The 25,937-nt window shown below is 41.7% G+C and overlaps 2 protein-coding genes across 3 annotated transcripts in view; one reads left to right on the forward strand and one right to left on the reverse strand.

Moving 5' to 3' along the window:
- On the reverse strand, positions 1-19,143 carry NUBP1 (NUBP iron-sulfur cluster assembly factor 1, cytosolic). Of its 2 annotated transcripts, XM_074158290.1 has the most exons (13): positions 19,030-19,143; positions 8,117-8,247; positions 6,918-7,030; positions 5,605-5,706; positions 5,348-5,484; positions 4,882-4,950; positions 4,335-4,367; positions 3,484-3,574; positions 2,995-3,149; positions 1,800-1,910; positions 1,576-1,678; positions 766-849; positions 1-173 (listed from the first exon to the last, which is right to left on the reverse strand). In XM_074158290.1, exons 3-13 carry the CDS (start codon positions 6,958-6,960, stop codon positions 121-123), a joined length of 981 nt encoding a protein of 326 aa, XP_074014391.1. In that variant the 5' UTR covers positions 6,961-7,030; positions 8,117-8,247; positions 19,030-19,143; the 3' UTR covers positions 1-120. The 2 variants fall into 2 exon arrangements, with proteins under 2 accessions (XP_074014391.1, XP_074014392.1); XM_074158291.1 differs by lacking the exons at positions 6,918-7,030; positions 8,117-8,247; positions 19,030-19,143 and adding an exon at positions 5,786-5,846.
- TEKT5 (tektin 5) overlaps positions 10,274-25,937 on the forward strand; it is a 27,780-nt gene continuing 12,116 nt past the window's right edge. Inside the window, exons 1-5 of the mRNA XM_074158293.1 lie at positions 10,274-10,844; positions 12,109-12,188; positions 14,238-14,308; positions 15,993-16,136; positions 19,345-19,567. Coding sequence (XP_074014394.1) covers positions 10,280-10,844; positions 12,109-12,188; positions 14,238-14,308; positions 15,993-16,136; positions 19,345-19,567 — 1,083 coding nt within the window. The 5' untranslated portion in view covers positions 10,274-10,279. The remainder of the gene's footprint in view (positions 10,845-12,108; positions 12,189-14,237; positions 14,309-15,992; positions 16,137-19,344; positions 19,568-25,937) is intronic.

Genomic DNA, 25,937 nt, shown 5'->3' on the forward strand with positions numbered 1-25,937 from the left:
AACATTTATATTAAGAATTTATTTGCAATATACAAAAAGAATACATTCCTTCTATTAAATCAAGGCATAAGTTACTTTTCTATAATTAAATGTGAACCACATTTTTATTCCATTCATAGATTAGATAATCTTTTCTTCATGAATATGGCGTTGATCACAGTATTCCTGAATTCCTGCAAAGACAGGGAAATAAGTAATATAAATATTTCAGTTGCACATCAGGGGTTAGTTATTGCTGCATCGCTCTGCCCCTATTGGTACAAATATCACAAGTTGGGCCTTTATCACAGTGGAAATGGTTTTAGGAATTTCCCAGCTGCTTGTATTTTTAAACTGCGCATCACCAGCTCTTTAGGTAGTTTTTGTAAGGTTTTCTGGTGCAATTACAATTAGAATTGGAGGCAGTAATTAGCCAGTTGTATCACACTCAGCTATGGTGAGCTCCCCTCAACAGGCCTGTGTGAGAATCTGAGAACCTTCCTGTGAGAGCAAGTACACACACGTCTGTCCTGAAACTTAATGACTGAAGCCAAACATTGAAACCAGTTACTAAATACAGTTTTGTTATCACTTTAAAAGCCTGTCATAACTGATGCCCCGAAGAAGCGATCGTAGTATTTCCATCCGTTACTTTCAGAATTGCTATGCACGTCTACTGGTTTTATTATTCATGGCTGAAAAACATAATTCTGTTTAGCACCTTTACGTATCGCAGAAGAGCTCAGAACGGAGAGCATTCATTTGTGCAGTAACTTTCAGACTTACTTTGAATGATATTCCTGTAAGACGATGTAGCTGGAGAGTCGGGTGCTTCAGACAAGAAAGACTGGCCTTTGTCACAACTTTTTCCTTGAAGGACAGGGAAAAACAGGAAAGCAAAGCAACAGGAAAAGACAGACTTTATTTTACCCTTTATGCTGCTCCCAGTTATACCCTTTCAAAAAGCCACTGGCATCTATTGCTTTGAAGAAGTCCTTATGTCAGTAACACAACCAGAACTACAGCTTACAGTTTTACAAAGGAATACCATTAGCAGAAACTGCCAGTCATATTTTGGAAGTACTGACCTGTTCCTTGATGTCATTAAATCAAGTATTAATTGCTAATACCTAGTAAGCGGGCAAGGAACCAAGCCTTCTCGCTTGCCACAACAGAATTTGGGTGGTGCCAGTAATACCGAAGTCAAAACACTAGTTTCTGTGCTTAACAATTCTTCCTAGCGGTTATGACTTTATTCAGTCTGTGCTTCCAAGTGATTATACTGAAGAGAAAGACATGTTGTGCTTCAAATATGATTAAACAGCTGAAAAGATGCTTAATCTGATCTTAATCAAGATAAAGTTTCGGGCTAAGGAAATTATCCCAATACTTTCCTCTTTCCACACCATGCCGTGTCACAGTTCCAGTAACTTTTGATTGAAAAAAAAAAATGTTCTATCTAGAAGTAGATATTTACTTAAGAGAAAAAGTATTTAATGTTCTAATTTATCAGTGTCCAAGTCAGGGTTTTCCAGTAATAACATCAGTACAGGAAGAAGAACTTGTTTTAAATATAGTGCAATACAGTAACGTTACCTATTTGAGGATCTAGAGGCACTTTACCCAGGAGGGAAACATTCAAGTTCTGGCACATCTTCTCTGCACCTCCAGTAGTTGGGGGAAAGATCTGAGATTCGTTCTGGGACAACATAAAATTAGAGGTAAAATACTGCAATTCTGAGAATGGGACATTTTGGAGCAATGTTTTATATACAAACATTGCCAAGACAAAAAAAGCTGTAAGATACGGGCAGCCTTACCTTACACTTTGGACATATAAAGCCACTCATATTTTCCACAACGCCTATGATCGGCAGTTTCACTTTATGGCAGAAGTTGATCTCCTTCCGAACATCCTGAAGCGACACTTCCTACAAATATTAGGAAACACTGCTGTTCTGACTGTAACATTTTGATGCTGAACCTATTAAGTTACATCCTTAGAGCTACTTCAGAGAAAGTTCATAATGAGTTATTACTGCTCTTTTCACGTTTTGAGGAACATAAACCCGTGGTACGTGCTCTAGCAACAATTCTATGGGTAGCACCAGAACAGGTACAGCAGTTCTAACCTACTCCATGTGGTTCTGTTTTCAAATCTGACTTGACCCTAGTAAAGACTCAGGCACATTTGTTTTATCTCCTATTAATCTCATATCTTTAGTTCTTTAAATGTAACTTTCACATTTTCAGTTTACAGAAAGGCCCTTGGCGTTCTCAGCAGAGCAGGCAAGGACAAGCACCCACCAGCCTTATGCTTGTTATCTCTTCAAATTGAATTTCAAATAGCTTATCATCCCCTCAGACTTCTCGTATGTATGTCTGACCTTATTCAGTTCTCCTGTTCCCTTCTCCTTCCCTCACCACTTCACTTCCTCTACATTTTATTCTTTCAGCTGTTGTGGAAATACCAGATGTCTTTTGCTAGTTTGATCTCCTGCTCCCTTCCAAACCAGGCTTTATAACCTACGCTTCAATTTGACATATTTTGAGTTTCAGGTCTCCAGGGGCTGGTTTTTCTTTTAGAAATGTACACCACAAAGATACCTACTGGAGGCAACAGGCTATTTCGCATGCTGTCAAACAGTGCACATCTTATCATTTAAAAACTAAACTTCTTACTGACTTCTGAACATTAAGCCGTTGGCGAGTAAATTACAAATTTGCAATGATGTGAACTCTGATCTCGAAGAAGGAAGTGAAAGGGAAGCATTTCCTTTCACCAGACAGATCATGGCAGCTTTAGACTGTGAACTGCTCAGTGACCCACTCGGATCCCCTGCTCCAGCAAGACAACCCCTAACTCACAAACCAGCCAACTGTAGGCACAAAACAAGGAAGTCGACTCCCTTAGATTCTGCACCGTTGTTTCTCTGAAGTTCAATACAGACTCTAAATCAAGGATTGGCTTTAACTGCCACAATGCTTCTATCAATGGAATTCCTGTTCTCATACCTGCGGGGTAGTGATTATAACAGCACCGTCTATGTGCATTGCACTGAGATACTGCACAATAGATAAGTGCTCATCTGATGTTCCCGGAGGTGTATCTACAATCAGGTAGTCGATTTCACCCCAGTCCACATCACGAAGAAATTGTTTGATCAACCCTAAAAGAAAGGATAAGAATGTGGAAGAAAGAAAAAAAACCTATCTTCTTCTGTTTCAAATTTTAAGGTCTACTTCAAATTTTATAGCCTAGGTGTGCAGATCCTTCTGACTTGTCAACTTAAGTACAGAAATGCTTATTTTACCAAGGCTTTAACAAAACACCCAAGAGAGCATTTGACCTTCTAAATTCAGCAAATGAGTACGTTCAACTAAAGAAAGTAAGTTCACTTATTTTTTCCTGTTGCTTACTACATTTATGTTATTAATTAAACAAGCTCATGATGCTAAATGTTCCAAGTACATAAACTGTTGTTGAAAACACTTGATATGTACCATTTTTTTTTGGTCCTCTCCAGATGACAGCATCATCAGGACTACTAAGCAAGAACCCCACGGACATGACACCTAAGTTTTCTTCAACATACTAAAAGAGAAGTAGAGAAACTCAGTAGAGCACATAGAACAGAAAAGAAAGAGCAGAGAAACCAAATCTAAAAGCAGATTTTGTAGAAAAAGCAGTTGGAGGGGGGCGGGAGACATTAAGAAAATAAAGGCAGAGAACCTTATGTTTCTCTTTTATCAAAGGGCATTGAAAACTGCAATTTTTGTGCAATGCTCACCAACTACATTCCCTGGCTGAAAAAAAACCCAGTTGCAGTAAGATTTGCAGTGGTTTACAGAATCACTGGAGACAGCGTAAAGATAAAAGCAGCTTTCCCTCTCAGCATCAAGCCGTCTTTTTAACAGCATACATGCTAAAGGTGATCTTTAGACAACCAACACTCCTGCAAAACTCTCCCTGTATTTTATCAAGATTAATGAGTTTTTTCTTGGGTGTAAGATACTTTTTGTCTGCCCATGGAAAGGTGACACGCTGTACAGCTGCATGATAAAAATAATGAAACCAATTAACATATTTATGGCCCATAGTATGGTAAGAAAGTGAGTAAACAAGAAATACTTAAAATAATGAAACTATTTTAGAAATGTAATGGTTTATGATTAACAAAAGAAATTTAACACTGACCTATATAGCCTATACCCAGACTCTACAGAATCTAGGTATTTATGTCATTAGAAAAAGAATCAATAGAAGTATCCCCTGCTCCTCCCTCCCTCATTCTTCACTTTAGAAGACAGTGCCCAAACCCCACAAACTTTCTGAAACAGTTCCACCAGCTTACCACTGGAGACCATCCAGATCCACTCTGATGAACCTGAAAATTGAAGTGATACATAAAGTTACATTAGATATTAATATGGATGTTACATAAAACACAAACGTAAGTCAAAACTTGTTAAAGAGGTGCCTATATGTACAATACTGCTCTACTGGAGCAGCTCAGTTAAAAACTGCAGAAGGGCCAGATCTCCATTAATAACTGTGGCACCCTTTTACAAGAAATTTACCTGTGACTTTATATGTTTACATAAAACATTCTAGGGCCAGTAAAGAGCATCATACTAAGCCTTAAGTTTTAAGTAGTCATGAGCTTGTGGCAGATACGCAGCAAAAGCTGATTTGCAGAACTAGTCATCCAAAAAGCAGATGACTTGCAAACTAAATTATGCTGAACAACTCTCTCTCCCTATCTTTATTTCCCTACCCATTGCCAAGCATGTTTCCCAATAAACAGTCCTTTTAGAAGCTTTAAGCCTACACAGACCCTGAAACGTTAATGAAAAATTAAGCCTAAAGCCTTTAAAAAACACATTTGAGCTTTCACTTACCTGTTCTCCTTCTAGACCCATCATTTTAGGGATCGATGGCCCACAGATATCAATGTCCAGCAGAGCAACCTGGAAAACAAACAAACCAACCCACCCCACTGGAAACAACCTTGCACAGGAACGTTTCCCAGGTTTAAATCATGCAATGAGTACTCTCTCCCGCACTTAACACAGGACAGAGGTGCAAACGCTTCACGGGTTGGGGAACGCGACCAGCACAGTCGTTCCCACAGAATCGCCATGGTTGGAAAGGATCTCCGAGATCACCGACTCCAACCGTACACGCGCAAAAAACCCCCTACCATCCCCTGCCCGGTTATCCCCGGTGTGCCGCAGGGCCGGAGCCCGGGGGCACAGCCCACTGGTGCCAGACCTGCCAGGCCCTCCCGCCCGCAGCTCCGGGACCCTCCGCCTCCGGCGTCAACCCGCAGCGGCCAGCCGCCCCTCGCCGCGCCGTACAGCCCACCTGCTTGGCCTCGTCGGCCGCCAGCCCGTGGGCCAGGAGGGCGCTGAAGGTGCTCTTCCCCACGCCGCCCTTCCCGGAGAGCACCAGGATCGTGTGCTTCACCGACCGCAAACGCTCCCGCAGCTCCGCCGCCTCCGCTGCCGGGCGACAGGTCGCCGGTCAGCCCCGCCACGACCACGCTGCCCGCACAACCTCACCCCCCCGCCCCAAGCCTCCTCCCCTCCTCTCAGCGACCGTCCCCTCAGGGCCTCGCTCACCCGGGTCCGGAGCGGCGGCGCCGGTAGCGCAGAGCCTCTGGTTGGGGCATCCCTGGCAGGCGGCGGCCCTACCCGCCTGGGCGCTGTTGGTCCCCGGGCAGTCTGCAACGGACAACGACAGATGGAGCGCCAGCACCGCCGGCGGCCCGTCCGGCTCGCCCGGCCCCGCCGCGCCCCTCACCCTCCGGCTGCGGCCCGCACGACGCCTCCGCCATGGCGCCCGCCGCTGCGTCACCTCCGCTGCGCGCGGAGGAGGCGGGGCTAGGAGAGGGCGCCGGCCGCGCATGCGCGGGCCGTCCCCGCTGCCGCCAGGGGGCGCTCCGCCGGGGCGGGGCGGCGAGGGGCGGGGCCGGGGCGGCGAAGGGCGGGAGCCGGCGGTCGGGCGGCGGTACCGGCGGCCGCTCGGTCTGCGCTGCCCCTGAGGCGACCGGGGACCGCGGCCGCCCGGGGTCTTCCCGGCCTGCAGCCCTGCAGGGCCTGCGCTCGGCCGGGGGGGCCGCGGCGAACACCCACCTCGGCGAACAACTTAAAGAATCAAAGCACGGTTTGGGTTGGAAGGGACCTTAGAGATCACGGAGTTCCGACCCCCTGCCCTGGGCAGCGACACCTCCCACTAAAGCCCCATCCAGCCTGGCCTTGAACACCTCCAGGGATGGGGCACCCACAGCTTCTCTGGGCACCCTGTTCCAGTGCCTCACCACCCTCACAGCAAAGAATTTCTTCCTGAGATCTAATCTAAATCTCCCCTCTTTCAGTTTAAAACCGTTACCCCTCGTCCTATGGCTCCACTCCCTGATAAAAGAGCCCCCCCCCCATCTCTCCTGTAGCCCCTTTAGGGACTGGAAGGGGCTCTAAGCTCTCCCTGGAGCCTTCTCCAGGCTGAACAACCCCAACTCTCTCACGTTGCAGGTACTTGCACGGATGCAGCGGGGAGACCTGCACAGGTCTGTGGTGCTGAGCTAAACGAGACTCATGGACAGCAGCACGTTTTTAGTGCCACGTTGAAATTTCTCCACCAGATCAGCATTAGATAGAAGCAAGTAACACCAGTGCCCAAAGAACATTCCAGTACCAAAGCCTTGGTGTTCATCAGGACACCAGACGCGCCTGGTGCTCTGCCACCCGTACTCGGGCAGTTGGGTCAGCTCACTCCACAGCACAGCGTAGTACAGCTGCCGAGGAGAGCATCACAGGCTAACTCACTTTGCTTCTGTGTTTCAGAAGTTTTATACCAGGGAGATTTATGTATCATTTCAGTAAAATCAAGCCATTACCATGTTTCAAAGCAATTCTGAATACATTGATTACTATACCTTGCTGGTAGACAATTTTTGTTAATTTAGTGGGTATATTCATTTGGAAGATTACTCTCCCAGAACTTGGCCAATCAACTTCTGAGTAATCAGATAGCCGCTGAATTTGGTACCTAAAAATTAATGAAATAAATTCATAATTAATTTTCCAAACCAGGGAAGTGTGCATCTGCTTGTGATGTAGTCTTATTACTGGCCACCTTATCCCCCTCACCGCTCCCTTTCTGCCTCTCCCACGGCTGCCTGAGCACAGCCTTGTCCTCTCTGCTCTTCGTAGCATCCCAGCCTAAGAACTGAATTACTAATTGCAAACACCGGTGGTCATTCCTTGTACTGCCCATCACCCCAGCACAAACTGACAGTGCCCCTGGCCAAAAGCTGGGGGACTGAAAACTGCACCTGTGAGTGAACCCCCTGCAGAGACCGAGAATCCCCAGCAGGGGCTGCCTTTCCAACACTCAGCAAAAGGCAAGTCCTGCCTCAGAATGTTTCTAATCTACATGGAAATGAACACTAAATCACAGGACCATATTTAGTTTTATGAGGAAGAGAACATTTTTCCAAGATCTTCGACAATCTTTTCGCCTTCCCTTCAGTTTCCCATTACCCACGTATAAAGTTCTCGCAACACCGTTACGGTTCAAACAGCGCAGAGTCCCAACCATCGCAGGTGCAGCAGCAGCTGAACGGCTGTTACACGAGTAAAACTCAGGTGTTCAGAAAACAGCGTTAAATAGTGTAACCACTTTGCTTCGGAAAAGTGCACACAACACACTCACATCCTTTTAAAAAGTTTTTGATTTTTCTCCCTTTTGTACCGTATAACAGGTATGAGCCTCGAAACAACAGTCCCTCCTGTGGTGGTTGCTCCCCGTGAGACAGACATTTACTCCTGGGGCAGGGCCCGTGTATTCTAGTTTAGAAACCACCGGCAGGAACTCAAGTTTGAGAGAAAGGCAGGTTGGGGCAGTGGTTTTGGAGGAACTGTGAGGGAACCAGCACGTTTCCTGCTCGCAAAGCCTCTTACTGCTTTGGGTGCTGTAAAAAAGGTATTTTTCTGATTTGAGCAGAGTCTGGAGTCTCAGGTATTCCCATTTCTAACTGATTAGTCCCAAAACTTGATTGTTTTAACATACAAGTGTGTAAGTTACTATTTAAGGCTGTCTAACCGTGGAAACACAATATATAGAAAAGAGTACCTGGTGATATTTGGAAAGGTACCAGCTCATCCTGGGGTTAAATCTGTCTTTTTGAGAGAAAAGTACTGCAAAGTTATTTTCTTACGAGCACTCTCCACTTCAACAACTGCAAGCTTTTCAGAAAGAGCACTCTGGGGAAAAAAAAAACAACAAAAAACCACACCAAAACCTTCTGAATAACTGTCCACCTAAATAAAAAATCTAAAAACAAAATCTTAAAATACATTTTGTTAAGGTATTTGAGGAGTTTGGCCTCTGGTTTTTAGTCATTAATAAATAGGCTATTGCCCATTTTCCGTTCCAAGTATATTTACCCCAGGTAAATGCTCATCACTACTTCATACTCGTACAACTTCTGTACTTAACTGCTCTGTAATTATCTTCTTTGGGAAACTAATGAAAAAAATGCCATATGGAAATGGATCCCAATGTTTAAGCATATTTGAATGTCTGGAGTGGGAGGAACTGGCCAGGAAGATGTATCTGAGAAATTTATACTGTACCTTCCCTGTGAAAAATTTGGCTCTGTTTTAGACCACAGCTCAGTACAGCACTTTAGGTCTGTGCTTCCTTTCAAACATATGGATTAGATTCACTGATGTCAGCAGGACTTTCCACATTTTAAACCGAGGTACGTGTTCAAATATTTTTCTTTTGGGGCCAATGGATCATTTCCTGTTCCCGGGGTTATATAGAACATTCCCCACAAAAAGCACCAAAAAGGAAAAGTAAATCTCTTCCTCAGCACCCCCCTTCCTCCGAGCCAGCCAGGGCTCTTCTTGCAGGGGTATCGGGGCAAAAAATAGGCTTTATTTAGTGCTTGAGCCAGGCTGAACTCAGCGGTGAACTCTGGCAGCACTCTTGCAATCTCTCATGCTCAGGAATAACTTTACCCTCCTGGGCAGCTGCTGAGAATTAGTTCCATCAGTTTTTGCAAGAGCAAAGTTTTCTGTGTGCGCGTGCATTTGCAGCATCAATCTTACCCTGTTGGGACACCCCAGTCTGGTGTCTGTCCCCAGTGTGTGACTCCACTGCCTGCACCTCACCTCCCTACAGTTAGCACTTACATTTGTGTATATTTCAAACATCAGGAGAAGACAAATTTAACTTACAATGACTATTTATTAAAAATTATCTCTACTTCTTTTAGCTGGGATGTAATGTCATGCTAGCTTTCTGAGACAAGATATGTTGGAATGTAATGCACATATCTACATATGTATTTTATTTCCCCACGGTGAAAAAAAAAAAGTTAAGAAGCTGTTTCATAGTTATATATCTGGAGAAGAAGAAATGATGGCACTTGTCTTGCATTCAACTTAGAAGAAATCTGTGCTGATTTAAGGACAGTGAAATACAGTGCCTAATTACAAATAATTATTTATGTTCAAAATTCTTGGCACAGATCATGTGTCACAGTGCAATTTTAAAGCACTGGATTTCAGAAAGAGGGTTTTTTGCCAGAGAGACCAGACGGCTAAAAGGAAAAATGAGAAAAATAAGTTATCTGAGAAGTTACTCAACATTTTAAAGTGGAGAAAAATCATAATCAGAGGAAGATCTCTCCCATCATACCTTTTATGAAAGATTAATACAATTGAGGGGAAGAGCAAAACCCAAGAGAGTGATACTATCTTTTTCCATTTGGACCAAACCATCTGCAGAGATCACTAGACAATCGTAAGAGACGACTCCCAGAGCCTGTGTTTGGGTTCAGAAGGCTTGTCTCCGCTGCTGCGTTTCCCTGCAGTCACCGATACACGTGAACCGCTCTGAAGTAAAACTTTTATTTCTCTTTGCTGAAGATAAGCTCACTGAAGGCAAACCTACACGCCCATCCAGAGCGAGCCTCTGGCAAATCCTGCTGCGCTATAAGCAAACAGTTGCACATCGTGTCTAGACCTCTGGGTCCCAACACGTGCAGCGCTGCCCTGCAGGGGAAAGCACTGCTTCTTCCTGGGAAAAACAACATGCCCTAGGATAGGGGGTACGAACGGAGGCCCCCCCAGGTTTCAACCTGCAAGATGGAACAGCCCTCGGGGCTCCGTGACACCGCGTCGTGTCACAAAGTGCTGTGCAGCCCTGAGAAGGCTGGCAGAGCCCCAGGGCTGCTCGGAGCGGCTCCTGGACAGCCCGAGGGCAGCTGCCTGAGCCCAGGGCAGGATGGAGTTTCTGGGCACCACGCAGGTAGCCAGCTACTGCGGCAGAAGGAAGAACTGCCTGCTGCCGGATCTAGCTCCCACCAGCACCACCAAGGAGACCTATCAGTCCTACTGCCTACCAGGCTACCGCTACCTCAACTCCTGGAGGCCCAGTCTGCTGCACAAAGTGGTTTTGGTCCCTGAAATCTCTGACAAGGAATTCAATTGCACTGGGCGGCCGCCCACTATTCTGCCTGCGTTACGCTCCAGCCTGCATACCCGCTACAGCACTCGTGACTGGCACCACGCGAACATGGTTCAGCTAAAAGGCTCTGAAGCCTCCAGGTACTGTGCCGGTAGACTGAACACTGATTCAATGAGACTGATGCAAAACAAGGATCAACTGACTTTTCTGATGCAAGAAGACAGTAAAAGAAACCTGGGAGAGAGGATCACCAACATTGATTTCTGGAGATCTGAGCTCATCCATGAGCTAGAGTGTCTGCTGAAAGAGACCCAAGCCTTGGAAACAGTAAAGCAGCGGCTCGATAGTGCTGCAGATGCACTGCAAGGACCACTGAAGGTAGGTTTGACATAGCCAGTTATTTTACGACTGTACTGCGGAATGGGTACAGAAAATGGCTTTACCTCTGTTGAATACTAGTATGACTTTTACTGTTACCATCAGGACACATCTTGGTGAAACGTTACCCTCAGTAAGAAGAGAACCTGGCCACCATGGGATTTATATAGAAAAGTCAACAAAGAAACCTGCCCACACACTTCAAGACCGCCTTTTCCTTCCTTTCTGCTTGAGGGTCCAGGAGGCCAAGTCTCCCTCAGGCACTGGCCGGTCATTCAGTATGTTACAGGAGAGGAGAAGATGGTCCTCTAAGCTGCAATATCCCAATATTTTTATCTAGCTCTGAATTTTCTGCTATTGCCTGGTGAAAATAATATTTTCACTTAGGATGGAATATAATTTGTGCTATGTTTTGAATTTCTACAGAATCCTAAAGGCAAATTAACTGCAACAAAAAAAGCAACAGTAATAAAAAAGTCAATGAACAATGCTAGCGAAAACTCAAATCACGCAAAAAATAGAGTCAAAGTTGCCTCATAAACATCTGGAGTATTGCTGATGGAAGCTATGTCTACCAGAAATGTTTCTAGGCAAGTACAAATAGAAACCCAAAACTCAGTATTCAATAATGACTTTTTTAGTTGTCTGTATCTGTACTGATTCAGAGTGGCAGCGTGAGGATGCTTTCTCTTTAGAGAACATTTTCTGCTGAAAGGCTTTTTGCCAGCTCATGCTGTTTCATGTATTAGTATGGTTCTAAACAAGAGGATGAGACATAAAAAGTAAAGTTAACCTGCTGGAGCAGATTAACTGAATTGCCTGTTCAATGACTGTAGTTACACAGTCATTCTTTTGTATAGGTATGAAACTTTCAAACTTTGGCATTGGATGAGGCAGGATGAAGGGAGATGAAATTAAAGGATTTTCCTATGGATGAGTAGAACACCACAGGTGTTTTAATCCACACAATTTACAACAAAACTGGGCATGTTGAGATGTAGGCCTTGCTGCACTTTAATAAGCAGCTAATCTAATGGCAGCTATTGTGGCAGCTAATCCTAAAAAGTATGTATTGACAGGTAAGTAGGAATGAGCCACTAAGACGGATCAGTTGAGTGCGATGAAACCACCTCCTATCCTGTTCCACCCTCAAGAGATGGTCATTACTTGACACGTCAGTTCAGTGGCCCCTTCAGCAAGGTTCAAGGTTTCACTCCACAATGCAGTACTGAGCCTATTAAAATGTCCCTTGGTTTGCTTGCAGATAGCCCTAGAGTGCCTGTACCACCGTGAGATGCGGAAGGGTATAGACTTAGTTCATGATGACGTGGAAAAGAACCTCATAAAGGTAAGATCAGACATACTAGTTTATTTTTCAAACTGTGGGAATAACTAAAATCCAATTAAATATTTATCAGAGTAAAAGCATTGCAGTAATTTCTTCCTTTCGTTCATTTGGAAGACTGAGGGGGGAAAGGGGAAGAAACTAGGTAAAACTAAATATATTGGGAATGGTTAATGTTCTATTCAACCTTCTGGGAGCAAGAGGATCCTTGTAAGGTCTCATCCAGTTCCATCTTCTCTGATCCTATAAAAACATTTCTCAAGATGGCTTTTTTTGGGCCATGGTTTATAGAATCTCAGAATTTCTTAGGGCTTACAATATAAAATGCTGGTTTACTGCATCGCTGTATATATAGTGTTACTGGACAAAGAGAGATGGACAGTAATGATTGCTTAATCTTTTAAATTAAAAAAATAACAAAGTAACATTTTGCTAACGTGAAAGAAGTTATATTGGATGTGTACAAGAACAAAAATACTAGAAAAGAACATTATGGGACAATGGCGTTACTTCAAGCACTTTTCTGTATTAATAGATTACAGAAGGGTGTGCAGAACACTTGGATATCCAAGATGCTTGTTCAGAGCCTATAGCCTGCACCTTGGAGTTTTAAAGTTTTAATGAAGAAACAAGGAACTAATATATATGAGCTTAAGTATTTCAGCACTTAATTTAGCATGAGAATCCAGGGTAGGATGAAATACTGCTAAATGTTTTACATGAACAGATGAAAAAAATTATTTTTTCAAAATACAAAATAAAGAGTGCTTGCCTGATCTCTCTAAGCACTGCTCTGACTGGAGCAAGCTAGATAGTGGCCACAAAGGACAACAAAGGCTCATTTTTTTAATAACAGGAAAGGCAGTTCTAAAGTCACTGTCACTCCTACACATACTGGACAAGTACAGAGACAAAGCCTGTATTTTTAAATTTGGGATGTCTTAATGACTTCCAAATAATTTAAAACACTTTATTCACTGTTTCAAAACTCACAAAAGTGTGAGTGCACACTTAGATAAGACAGTATGTTGGGCTAAAACAGAGTCTTTGAAAAAGAAAGAGGCTGGAACATCATAACTTTGTTTGAGGGACAGTAATTACTGTGTTTGTGTAGTTTTCAGGTGGTTGGCTTGAGTATTTTTTATTTATTTTAAGCTGAGTGGAGCCTGGCTTTGAATTTCTTTGAATAATATTTACAGTTTTGAAGAATATTACAATACACTTCCTTAGGGAGACTGTTTCTGAAATCAGATATATTTCAACCTACTCCGCTAATAGCAAAATACGCGTATTGTTCTAGAAAAATGTAGAAACTCTAGAAGAAGTTAGAGAGTATAGTTTAATGGATTAAGGTTCATGTTTCAAGTACCTTCATTATACTTAAGCCAAAAAAAATTCGACTTTATATTTATTAGAATAACTCCATCCAATAAAATGTACTATGTTTGATGTAACATAAAAAGTAATATAAAAAGAAGTAAAAAGATACAACTTTGTAGCACTGAGGAAGAGAGGGACCAAAAGACATCCTACAAGAACAGGCTGAGAGAGCTGGGGTTGCTCAGCCTGGAGAAGAGGCAGCTCTGGGGAGAACTTATCGTGGCCTCTCAGCACTTCAAGGGGGCCTACAGAAAAGATGTGGACAAACTTTTTAGCAGGGCCTGTTGCGAAAGGACAAAGGATAATGGTTTTAAACTAAAAGAGGGTAGATATAGGCTAGATATAAGGAAGACATTTTTGATGCTGAGCGTGGTGAAACACTGGCCCAGGTTGCCCAGAGCGGTGGTAGATGCCCCATCTCTGAAAACATTCAAGGTCAGCTTGGACGGAGCTCTGAGCAACCTGATCTAGTTGAAGATGTCCCTGCTCATTGCAGGGGGTTGGACTAGATGACATTTAAAGGTCCCTTCCAACCCAAACTATTCTATGATTCTTGACCTACATTGCATTTGAGGTATGTGAGAAGGCTGCAACATCTAGAATGCAGAAGGGTAAATACACTGAAACAAATGAAGTTTGATGAAAGCACTGACTGCATATTTTCCACCGTAGGAAGTTGATGTATACAAGGACTGTCAAGAAATATTCACAAAACTTGCACAGAAAATCAATCAACAGTTGGGGTAAGACTTTACATTTAATTCCTCTTTTAAAAGACAGGAGAGCTGAATTCAGTTAGCTCATATCTAATAACAGACTGAAAATGGCAAAAGCACAGAGACAGCCTATCAGTTAGATGCTCATTGCCCTCCACTTCTAATTTGTACCGTTGATAGAATTTGTATGTTAAACTGCAGAACAGCAATACGTGCCATTTAAAGATGACTGTGACTCAATTTTTAAAGTCATGTTTATTATGAAATCTTTCATTAAGATTAGGGACACAAAAATTATGGCTTACTTGTGCCAATGTTGCTATGTGGCACACTGGAGTTCAAAGGGATTTTTTTTTAATTACAAAACTAAATTCAAAGGAAATTTATTATTGACAAAAGAAACAGGGATATAAGCACATCATAAGGTATGCAATGAGTTATGGAATGGACTTAAATTATTTTTAAGTATATTTGTATATATTTTTGCTATGGGATGCTTTGGAATTAATCTTATTTCTTTGAGAGTACACAAATATCCTAGTAAATGCAAATTAAAGTCTTACCATTTGATTAGGTAAAATTATTCTGAATACAGCATTCTGTTAACTACACAGAACTGATACAAGTTTTAAAAGTCATGTTTATATGGCATGACATGATTCTCAAAATAAACAGTTCAGGTGCTCACACGCAAGGAAGATAAAATTGTACAGCTCTTGATTATCACATTGTAGGAGAAAAAGACACAGGTAGATTTTATAAACAATTGCTCTTATTAATGGCACTCAGGACTCACATGAGTCAGGTCTGATGCATTTGTGCAGTTCATTCCGCTACTGTAATATATTGGATATATTATCAGATAAAAGCTAAGTTCTTATTTGGTGGCATGAACTCTGTCTCGCCTTTTAGGCTGGCGTTTCTGGTGACCTTTGATTCAGTTCTGTCACCACATCAGGCAGACCAATAGTAATGCCAATTGACAAGTGCATCAGAGAAACAGCAATATTTGCAAAAACGTGTCAGTATGTGCTGACTTCCTGATGCACTGGAAAGCAAGACTTGGATTCTTTCTTCATCCATATTACTCCCATTCCAGTTCACAGTCTCCCAGGCATTCCCCACTTTTGGAAGAGCCAATGGAGGTTAAGTTACCCCAAAAATTCCTTGTGGGTAAGAAAGCAGAGATAGAGCAATATGTTTCCCTCCTCATGATCGAGATGAGCAGAAATATTTAAACAGGTTTTCCAGTGATATACAACCTGAATTACACCAAGTGAATTTTCCCCCCAGATCAGGAGAGATGGGAAACCACAGCTCTGGTCTGCCCTTCTCTTTATCATGGACAGCTTTGCTGGCATGAATGTTATCACTGAAAACCTTCTCCCATTTTCTCCGGGGCTTTCCTTGTGCCACACATCAAATACCTGTTGTTTTTCACCCTTGTGGCAGGCTGTCATCAAAATGACGAACATTATTAAATACAGTGAGTTAAATTCAATTCTTTGATGAACACTCACTAGAGGCTAAAAGAGATGAATGGTACAGCAGCTCCCTCTAGATAAATTACAGCACCAAGCATTTTCAAGCCACAGTAAATGCTACCAAACGATAAAATGAAGCATTGTAGGAAGATAATAAAAGCAAATAGCTATTTAGGATAACAGCATAAAAGGTGGTTCAGATTAACATAAGTCTTTCCCTTTCACAGCATCAATAGAGATGCCCAGCACGCCCTGGAACACGATCTTTCTGACAAAAACACAGCCTCTTTTATTGATGAGAAGTGCTTTAACCTGAGGAACACATCAAACAGCATCAACTTTTACCATGGAGTGGAGAAAGCAGATGGGACGTAAGTATGGGTGGCTATTGTAACCTTCTCTTTCCATTCTCCCTGCTGTAAGAGCGAGCCTGATTGCAGCACAATTCCTAGCCTTATCTCTGAGAAGTGATATCGAAAGAAGTGGCTTCTCTCTCCATACGGCCCTGCCTTTCCTTGGTGTGACACCCTCCACCATCCTCAATTATTCCCTGCCTCCAAAGAGCTAGGGTTGCTGGAGGCTGGGCGGAAGCTGGCAGTCGGCAGCACCAACAGCACTGATGTGCAGTTCTCAGCGAGGACAGTTGAAACCGTGTCGCAGTTGACTCCTTGCCCTCAACCTCCCTCGTGCACATCTCCCTCTGGTTTTGATTTATACTGTTCTGTGGCCTTCAGGTTTCAAAATCACACCCAAACAAATGAAAATTCAGCTAAGGTGTGCAGTTAAGTGCAATGAGGTAAACAGCATGCAAGTGTACGCCAAGGAATATTTATATTTTCCGTAAAAATAGCTTGGGTTATTGGGAAATCAGGCCATCAAGCTATACAGCGATATGTGTTAAACAGGACGATCAAAAAGATTTGGCACAGCTTCAGCATTACAGACAACTAAAATTACTGAACTAAAATGTCCCAGTTGCATACAGTTTAAAACTGTTTATTAGTAGTGCCCTCATGAAGAACTGCATTCAATCCAAAAGCAATAGCAGCAGAAGAGCAGCTTGCAACAGAGGGCAGTGTTTTTGTGCTAATGACTTGTTAGCTCTCTTATCACTGTTTAACATAGCAATATTTGAATGGTGAATGTACTCCACAATCTCAAATGATAACGACTCTGTCTTGTTGGAAGGAGAAAAAGAATAAATCAGTATTACTTGTTTACTTATGTTCTGCTTTTCATTAAAAGATCACCTCATTCACTACCGAAATGAGGGCATATCCGAAGGAAACTTGGCAGGCATTCTGCTGACTCTAGTAACACTACCTACTTTTAGGATTAGCAATAAATAAAATTATTCTTGTCAGCTCTAGTAAAAAGCAGATTCATGAGGATAAGTTTTACAGCCCTTTTCCTTTCCCACCAACCATTATCCAAAGAAACGCCATTTTTCATTAACATTTTCCTGAAACCATTTAGCAAACTGAGACATACCTGCAGCACTCAGGAAAAGAGCAGGTGTTTTCTGTGCAACAGAGCCAGCCGGATAAGTTACAGTCCGAAAAAGTAATGTAAAAGAACAGATTAAATACTAACTATTTCAGATAGTCAAGATGGAAACCTACTTGGAAATTTAATTTTCCGATGAGAATATGAGTATCAGACCACAGATGGAAAAAAAAAAACCCAAACCCAATACCCTGCAGAAAGTACACTGAGATTGTCTGGATCAGTAGCTGTAAGCAATGTTGGCTCAGGTTTAGTACACTGATTTATGTGCTTTACTGTGGTATCGTGTTGGCTACCTGAAACTGCCTATATAAATGTGTGGCACTAAGGAATTCCAAATTGTTTAGAAAGATCAGTAGTTCAGTTTGGAGGGAGAGGAATACCCTATGAAAAACCAAAAAAAAGGGACCCTGAGAAAACAAGCACTGACAAAATTAACTTTGTATTTTTTCATCCCTTAATATTTATTCTCAGTGTTCAATTAAAATCTAAAGTAAATGTGAAACTCAATAAATAGTGACCTTTCCATGCAGAATTTAACACAGAGGCATAACTCTTAGAAGGAAGTTTTGTGTGGAGAATGAAGTCAGTGAAGGCAATGAACGCAGGCAGAAGTTTGTCTCAGTGTTTCAGTTTCACAAGTAAAATATCGGTACCTTTTCATAAAATATGCTAAATGTTTCTGGGTGAATGGAGAAGTGATCTAGTGGGCTAAGCAATGCATTAAAGACAGTGGTGACTTTAACTCCAAAGAGAGTAGTTTACGCTGCATCAGTTTCAAGCTGGGGGCTCTTTGGAGCCCTGCAGATTCCCAGTTTGGAAAGACTTGAATGTGGGATTTATGTTCATAATTATGTTAATTATGATAATGAAGGCCATCTGTGAAGCTTGGACACAAAACCAAGCATCCCAAAGTTTGTTGCCATACACAACGTTGCAGCAGGAACATTCATGGGTAGTATTTTTCAGTGCAGGAGCCCTATATTCAGTCTCTGTATATTCACTGGCATTTCCATAGCAGAGCCATTTCTGATTGTCTCATAGATACTACTGAATTTAACCGTAACAGCCATGTAAATTAAAGCAGAGGTGTTCATGTTAATACATAGAGAAATAAGAGGATGAAGATATTTATCCGAAGAACACAGAAGGACAGTGTTGGGGCTGGGAAAAAAATTCCAGTTCTCCTTACTCCTAGTTCCATGCCTTATCCATTTTCCTGCTATCATTCCCCTGATGATGAAGGCTACTAGAATGTCACAGCCACATGCTTTATTATATAGGTCATATGTATCTTATGAGGTAGGGCTGCTCTAATAGCAGACCAGAGCTGTCTGAACAGCTGTCTAACAATCCCTTCCTCCTTTGGTTTCTTGCTATTTTCCCTAAACGAGGTCAGGCACTCATGTTCTCTGGTGGTTGGCGACACATAACTCTGTTTCCCCAGGATAAAGATTTGGGTTCACAAAAGTAGATGGTATTTGAGCCTAATTTGCTGGTGTGCAATGTGTAGAAGATCATGCTAAATAATCTAATAATCCATAAGGCCATAAGGCACTCTGAACCTTGATGCAGAGAAATGTGTCAAATTGCAGCTGAGATACAGCAGCAGGTATGAACTCAGACCATCACCTAATCTATTAAAGACAAGAAGAAGAGGTGATGCTGACGTTCATACCTGATCCTGAAAAACTATTTCAAGCAAAAAGTATGCAAGAAAAGGTCATTCTTTATACGGCAAAACATAAGCCTACTTACTTTGGAGTTGATGCGAGGGCCATGAAGACCTGAGTTAGCAGCTACAATATCCAAGCAAACCATAGGAATTCTGTTGAAGCAGCTCTCCAAGATCTTCACTTGCTGTTGCCAAATCTTTGATTTATAGAAGAAAAAAGGAAAAAGAAGTGGGTGTGAAACCAATAGAATCACCTGATTTATGTGACTGCACAGTTTGCACAGTTCAGTGGATGAACACTTAATCTCAGTGTATTTCATTGTAATCATCACTGAACAGAAAACAGCTCACCTGTGCTTTTATCTTTTGTTTTTCTTTAATTTTAAATGTCTTGCTAGTGTTTCAATTCCTGAAACGTGGGCTAAATTCACTGAAGACAATATCAGGTGCTCTCAACATGCAAGGGCCAACTCTGCCAAGCTCCGAGAGGATGCAGAGGCTAAGCTGGAGAGCACATCTGAGGAGATGTGGAATCATTTCGTCAGTACCAATCTGGCCTTGAATAATCGTATTGCTGAAGTAGCTGATATAAAGAACAAACTCCAAGCCCAACTGGCCAAGGTGAGTCACTAAGGCTCGGCAGCGGCATACTATCTTAGTTGTACCTGAAAGACAGAGAAATCCTCTCCAGTGTTTATGTCCTTCCTGAATTAGCCCCTCCTCAAAAGATATACCTGTATTACCTGTCCTCAAGTGGTGCATTTGAATCACACATGGCCTGAGAAGACCTCACTCAAAGACAGGCAGACTGACAAGATGACAAGGTTTTACATGGAACCATGCAACATCTGTCCGTAATCATGCACTGATAATGTTCATTTGATGTTCATTTGCAACTTACTTGTTTAAAGTGGGAAAAGATATCTTAGACAGTATTTTTTTTCTATTTTACATTTATTTATGACATTCCCTGGCAGTTTCCTATACATTTTTATATCTTTAACCTGAATTTTGGCCTGGTTGTGGTCAGAAACAGCCTGATAGTTTGGAGTGGGTAAGACAGTGAACATCTCAACCTTTTGTTCTGCCTTTGTCTTCATAATATACAGAGCAGAAATGGCACAGAAGGAGAGAAACCTGTATTAATCTCAATCTGTATTACCTTTTCAGTAAGTTTTCACTGAAATCAGTGATGTGCTGGAAGTGTATTAGTTAAAATTTGAAACATATATTCTGAAGTTAACAAAAGGGGCTGCCTTTGCACTGACAGATAAAATCTTGTTTAGCTGGCAAGCCTCCCTGGGTTACTTTCATGTGACTTCAGTCAGAGTTCAGTAAGTTCTTCCACTAAGAGTCTTTCTCTTATAGAGGAGCCTCATGTTCGCTCATTTGTTTCAATGCACATTTGGAAACAATAGAGTTTTCCTGCCATTCTATTTGCCATAAGTAATTTATGATGTTTTCAGTTTATTTTTAGGGACTCTTAGGAAAGTGCAAACTAACCAGCTAAATATGTGTTAAGTCACAGTACATAAATTAACGTTTTCTTCTTCCCCCCCCACCCCAGCTTATAAAGCATGAAAGATGTTGAATGTAGTTTTTTGTGTGTTTTTGATTGTATATGATCTAGCCAACTATAGCACTTTATCCCTGAATTGGCCATCCATCTAATTTTCTCATGGATTTAATCTAAGAACATTTGCTTTACATTTTCCACTGACCTTTTCTAATGCTTTTAGAGTGCCCGTTTATACAAGAACTTCTAGCATAAGGTAGCACACGGTGCACGTACGGAATCACAAAGGGCATTGTAAGATATCAACATATGAGCAGGGATTTTGTTGTGGAGTCCAGCTGACACTATGGCGTAACTGCTGATGACTGGTATATAATGGAAAATGATTATTTATATTCCTATACTGTTACACCATTAAAAAGCAGTAATAAGCTACCTGGAGAAACCTGCATAATCATATTTGTATAAAGAATTAGTTTGTATGGGCTACACGGATGAAAGAAGTACCAAATAAGATTGCAGTCTATGAACTAATGCTGCTGTTAGTGGTGAGTTACTACTTTGCATGTCCATAGCAGAGATACTTTACTCACTCCAAACTCCATAGTGATGTAGTTACATCAGAATAACAAAATGCTAGAGGAGAAGAAAACTGCTTGTGCTGGTGAGAAGTAATTCAGGTTGGTTCCAAAGGAATGGAGAATACAATAGGTTTACTGAGCAAAAACATTGCTGGGAAAGATGTGGGTGGAGTTATACGTTAGGAGTTCTGTTAATGCTCTTGCTCGTGACCATACCTCAAAAGGACAAGAGGAGGGAAAAGGCAAGTGAGGGCCGAAGTAAGGAGTGAGTGTCCATTTAATAGTTATCTATAGGTAAGCATAACAGAGTATGCTTTCTTCTTTCTCCGGGCTTGCAGTATAGTCTGTAATAATTGGAGAAAAAAAATATATTGCTAGAATATGCTTTAATAAGACAGCCAATGACTGTCTCTTAAATTCTACTGCACTTCTGTTCTTCCATTGGGATGTGATTGCAGTCAAATGCAGCTACTACAGTGCCTGTTCCCTTCACATCTACTAGCAATTAGACAATGGTGCCACAATTTTGGGTTTTGGCTTTAAAAAAATCAGGCAATCTTTCAAAGGCTGTTTTTCCACTCACTTCTCAAGCAATGAGTGCCACTCTAAGAGACATACTTCTCTCTGCCAAATTATTTTCCTAGCTAAGCAGGCTAGCTCCATAAAATGAGAGGAAAATGAGCATAGAAAAGGTTTGCTATCTTGGAACCACGAAAAGCTATTAATTTAATGAGGTCTGGAGCCTATTTCGGAATGTAAAATACTTTTCTGATTTGTGAAATAGCAAAATCTCTTCCAGACAAAAAAAGCCCTACAGGGAACCTCCTGCAACTGTTTGTTTCTAAAATCAGTACCCTGAAAAAGGCAAAAATCAAGAAATACATAAAAGAGTAAGTAGTGCAAATATGGTGATGATCTAAAAAGGATCCTATAGTGAAATGTCACTTTGTTTATATCACTTGCACATAAAAGATCAGGGGGTTAAGATTATAAACCAAACGCCTAATGCCTCAGATTGTGGTCCACTGCATGCTCTTTAGAAGCACTGAGCACCAGGTGGAACAGCTTGTCTTACATTCTAGATTTTATCTATTAGCCTGGGAAAAGTTTAGTTTTCCTTTGGAACTAAGCTTTTTGTAAAAACTCATCTAATTAGACTTAAACTCTTGGATCAGTACACTGTACTAGTGCCTGTCACTGATATTGTGGTGGTGATTATCTGTGTGCTATGGTTAGCATTTGTCATATATGTAGTTAAAATGTTTCTCCTGGCCTGATTTTTTCATATTTAGTTTATATTGCCTATATGTATGGTGGCTTTATGGCCACACGTTTACAGTCCTGACTTTCTGTGCAAGAACGTCATTGCTTCAAACTTGTTTAGGGAAATCCTCTACCAAAAGGAATGTGGGTATCGCTCTGGTAATGATCTGTTGGAATATTCTTGCGCTGCTGTATGCAAACTGTTAAGGGCCTTTCTCTTCCTGCCTTTCTTTCCCTTGCTTGATGACAATATTATATCACATGTGAGATTATGTGAGCTTGGAAAACAATAAACAGGAATAAAAATACAGAAATGAATAGGATTTAGCTAGTTCTGAATTTACCCAGGCGAGCTGAGGAATTCCATGTGCAGCTTGTGATACCAGTTACTTCTAAAGGGCTAGGATTTCCCCCTTAGTCGGCTTTTGCCCATATTGCATCATCCCTTCCTGGGTGCTGTTGTCTGCAGCAGCCCTTCACAGGCCTGCGGCTCTGGAGAAGGTTGCTGGGTTGATATTCTAGTTCAACAGTAGTTGGTAACAGCTGTGTTATCGAAGGCTCTGTATGAACAATCTAGAGCAGTCCTTCTAATGCTTCCTTCTCCTCCTAAGTACCACCAAATTTGTATTTCTCATATAAAAAATATGTAAAGAAAATCAACAATCCATTATTGTTCTGTTTAGTTTTGTTCTAGGATATTGTCTTCCCTCATGTCTAGACAAGTGTGTTCTATATACCAAAAGATACACAGAACGTATTTATGTGATGAAGGTATCCTGTTTTTACTTCTATCAAGCATTATGCCAGGAGTTTTGCCAAGACCTTCTCCATCAATGACATAATGTCTCCATTTCAGGTTACAAACTGTACAAGTCTCGGAGTAGTAACTGCACCAGCAGTCCATCTGTTTTTATAAGCATTTTGTCTGCTTCTAGTACTGCCGGTGGACTTGTACCTCAATTTCTAACATGTTCCTGCACCATTTACCTTGAGTTACTGAAATATAATTGAACAATAGACTCCAAGAATTTTCATGCTGTAACTGATTGAGGTTCTGTCATAGTAATTAACTTAGGTTCACGCTATAGAGGGTTCACACATAATATTTAGAAGCACATGAAAAAAATGAAGGCTTCAGAAAAAGACTTAATCTAGTTTGCCTCAACTATACACACTTTCCAATCCAGGTAAGCCAAGGGATGCATCTAAGAACTTCTCCTGGTAGGCATTTGAAAAATGGATTTTTGCTCCTTAAATAACTTTCTCAAACCCCAACATTCAAGCTGCTTTGCCTCTTTTCCATGTCTAAAACAGTCCAAAGAAGATCAAATATCTTCAATTTCTAGTCATCAGACAACACACATCATGAAAACATGCATACACCATCATTTTATGATATGTATTCACCTAACCCATCCCATTTTTTACTGTAAACCTACAATAAATTGCATTTAGTTAGAGGGATTGACGCACTTTAAGGCTTTGGGACAACAGGATGGTTTAGCAACTCACAGATGTCTTGTCTCGAGGCAGATCAGATATGTTTTTACCCTTTATTCTACTTGGAGTTTGGTCTGAATCCCAGTACTGACTAGGCTCCAAATTCAGATCAAGTAACCCAGTCAGCACAAGGGGAGTCTCCAAAGAGCACTGGCCAGTGATTCTCATGTGCTTTTCTGCATTCTCGGTCCAGCTGCTGTCTGCTCTCACTGTTACTTCGTTGATGTATTCAGGAAATTGTCTGACTTTCATTGTCTGCTATTTGGCTTTTCCTGCCTGCTGCTTCTTTCAGGGAAGCTGGTTAGTGAGGCTGAAACCCCCCAAATCTGTCAGAAGTCTTGGAAGTGATTTCCACAGAGGAACAGTAAAAAGGGATTAAATTGCTTTTGTATAATTTTGAACAGGAAACTGTTAAATACAGAAGGGAAATGCTGTCCTTAAAAATCTGTTTTATGTGTGTCCCCATCCAGTGGACTATAGAGCTTCCATGTAAAATTACTGCTGCCTACTTTTGCTTGATTTTCTTCAAGAGGACTAAGACAATTTGCCATCGTTACAGTGCCAAACTCAGTATGTGGGAGGAAGGCTGTGGTATAAAGCACTTCTTACTGCAACTCCAAAGCCCAGAAGTCATCACAGCTGCAAGAATAATTAAAGGACTGGAAAGCAAGCAATTGATAGAATAAGTTCCTCAACTTTCTCTTTAGCAGGCTGAAAAGGGTGATGTTAGCAGCACTAAATGACACTGCTTCATTTAGCTTATCCAAATAACAGTTGGGGTTGGGGCAGAGAACTTGCTAAACCCACAAATATCTATACAGAAGAAAAAATAATCGTAATAGAAGAGTTTTCGCTTGAGCAGGAAGTCGGACAAATCTAGATGAAAAACATAAGCACTTGCTTTTCAGAGCAAAGGAATTCATCACTGCAACAGCTTACCAGAGATAGATGCCTTCATTAGCCCCAAGAACTCAGAATCAAGATCGCTGTTCTCCCTTAAAGCTCTGATCTCTGTATAGGCATTGGCTTACAAAGAGGAATCGCTACAGGATAGATGAGTGTGACCTGCAGGCAGCGCAGACTTAGTGCATAACGATGCACATCCTCTCTGACCCTAAGGTTGAAAATGTCCCACTTCCATTTCTGGCCCAACTGCACAAGTCTATGATTAATTTATCTTACTTGATTCTGGGATTAATCTTGGTCATGACAATGCAATGTTCATCCAGAATTTGCATAGCAGAACGCTGGAAACATGAGGTGCTGGAGGCAGAAGCCCAGAAGATGTAGCTAGGTATTTGGCAAGGGTTAGATCACAAACCAAAAAAGGTATTACAGCTCCACTGTGCTTCATCATCACCGGGCTCACAGACACATGGTTTTTGGGGATGCAAATATTCTGCAAGAGTCTAATCAAAGTGTATGACTCTGGTCAGGCTCAGAGCTGCTCTAGGACCTGATTTCTAGGCTAGCGAACAGAAAATATAGTGTACACAACTCAATGTAGAAGAGGGTGGTAGGCTGTCTTCAGCATGCCTCAAGAAACATTCAGTTTCTGCCAAGAGACATTATGATAAATATATTTTACAGCAGGTGTAAAAGTACACAAATCTTTAGAAAAAGAAGGAAAACCTTTAATCACGGTGCCAGCCCCTCATTAATATGTTTGCATCTCTTTTCCATAAAGTTAATATTAACATAAATAGTTACTTTGGCTTCAGTCTCCTGGAAATAACCAACAGGGCAGGATGTTTACGTACATTAGCTCTGGGAATCAGTCAGACCAGAGAGCAAGTGACATGTTTACATAGTCCAGTGTTTATACCATACCTAAACAGCAGACTATCTCTGCCAGCTCCAGCACCTGTACTGTGCTCAGAAGTGTTCCTCTGCCCAGAGGCAGAGTGCCCAGCACCACCCTTCCTGCAAGCCTTGCTATCCCACTACCCAGGAGCACGGGCATCAGAAAGATGCTAGAAAAACAGGTACAGGTTTAGTAGAAACATGAAAAAATAACCACCCACACCAATAAATGAGTAGCCATGATACTGAGTATTTCCACTCAGTTCACTAAGAATGTGTGCTTTTAGAAACAGCTCCACTTTGTTTTTTTTTTTGACACTGATGTGTG

This window comes from Numenius arquata, chromosome 14 (assembly GCF_964106895.1).
Source record: "Numenius arquata chromosome 14, bNumArq3.hap1.1, whole genome shotgun sequence".
Taxonomy (NCBI): Eukaryota; Metazoa; Chordata; class Aves; order Charadriiformes; family Scolopacidae; genus Numenius; species Numenius arquata.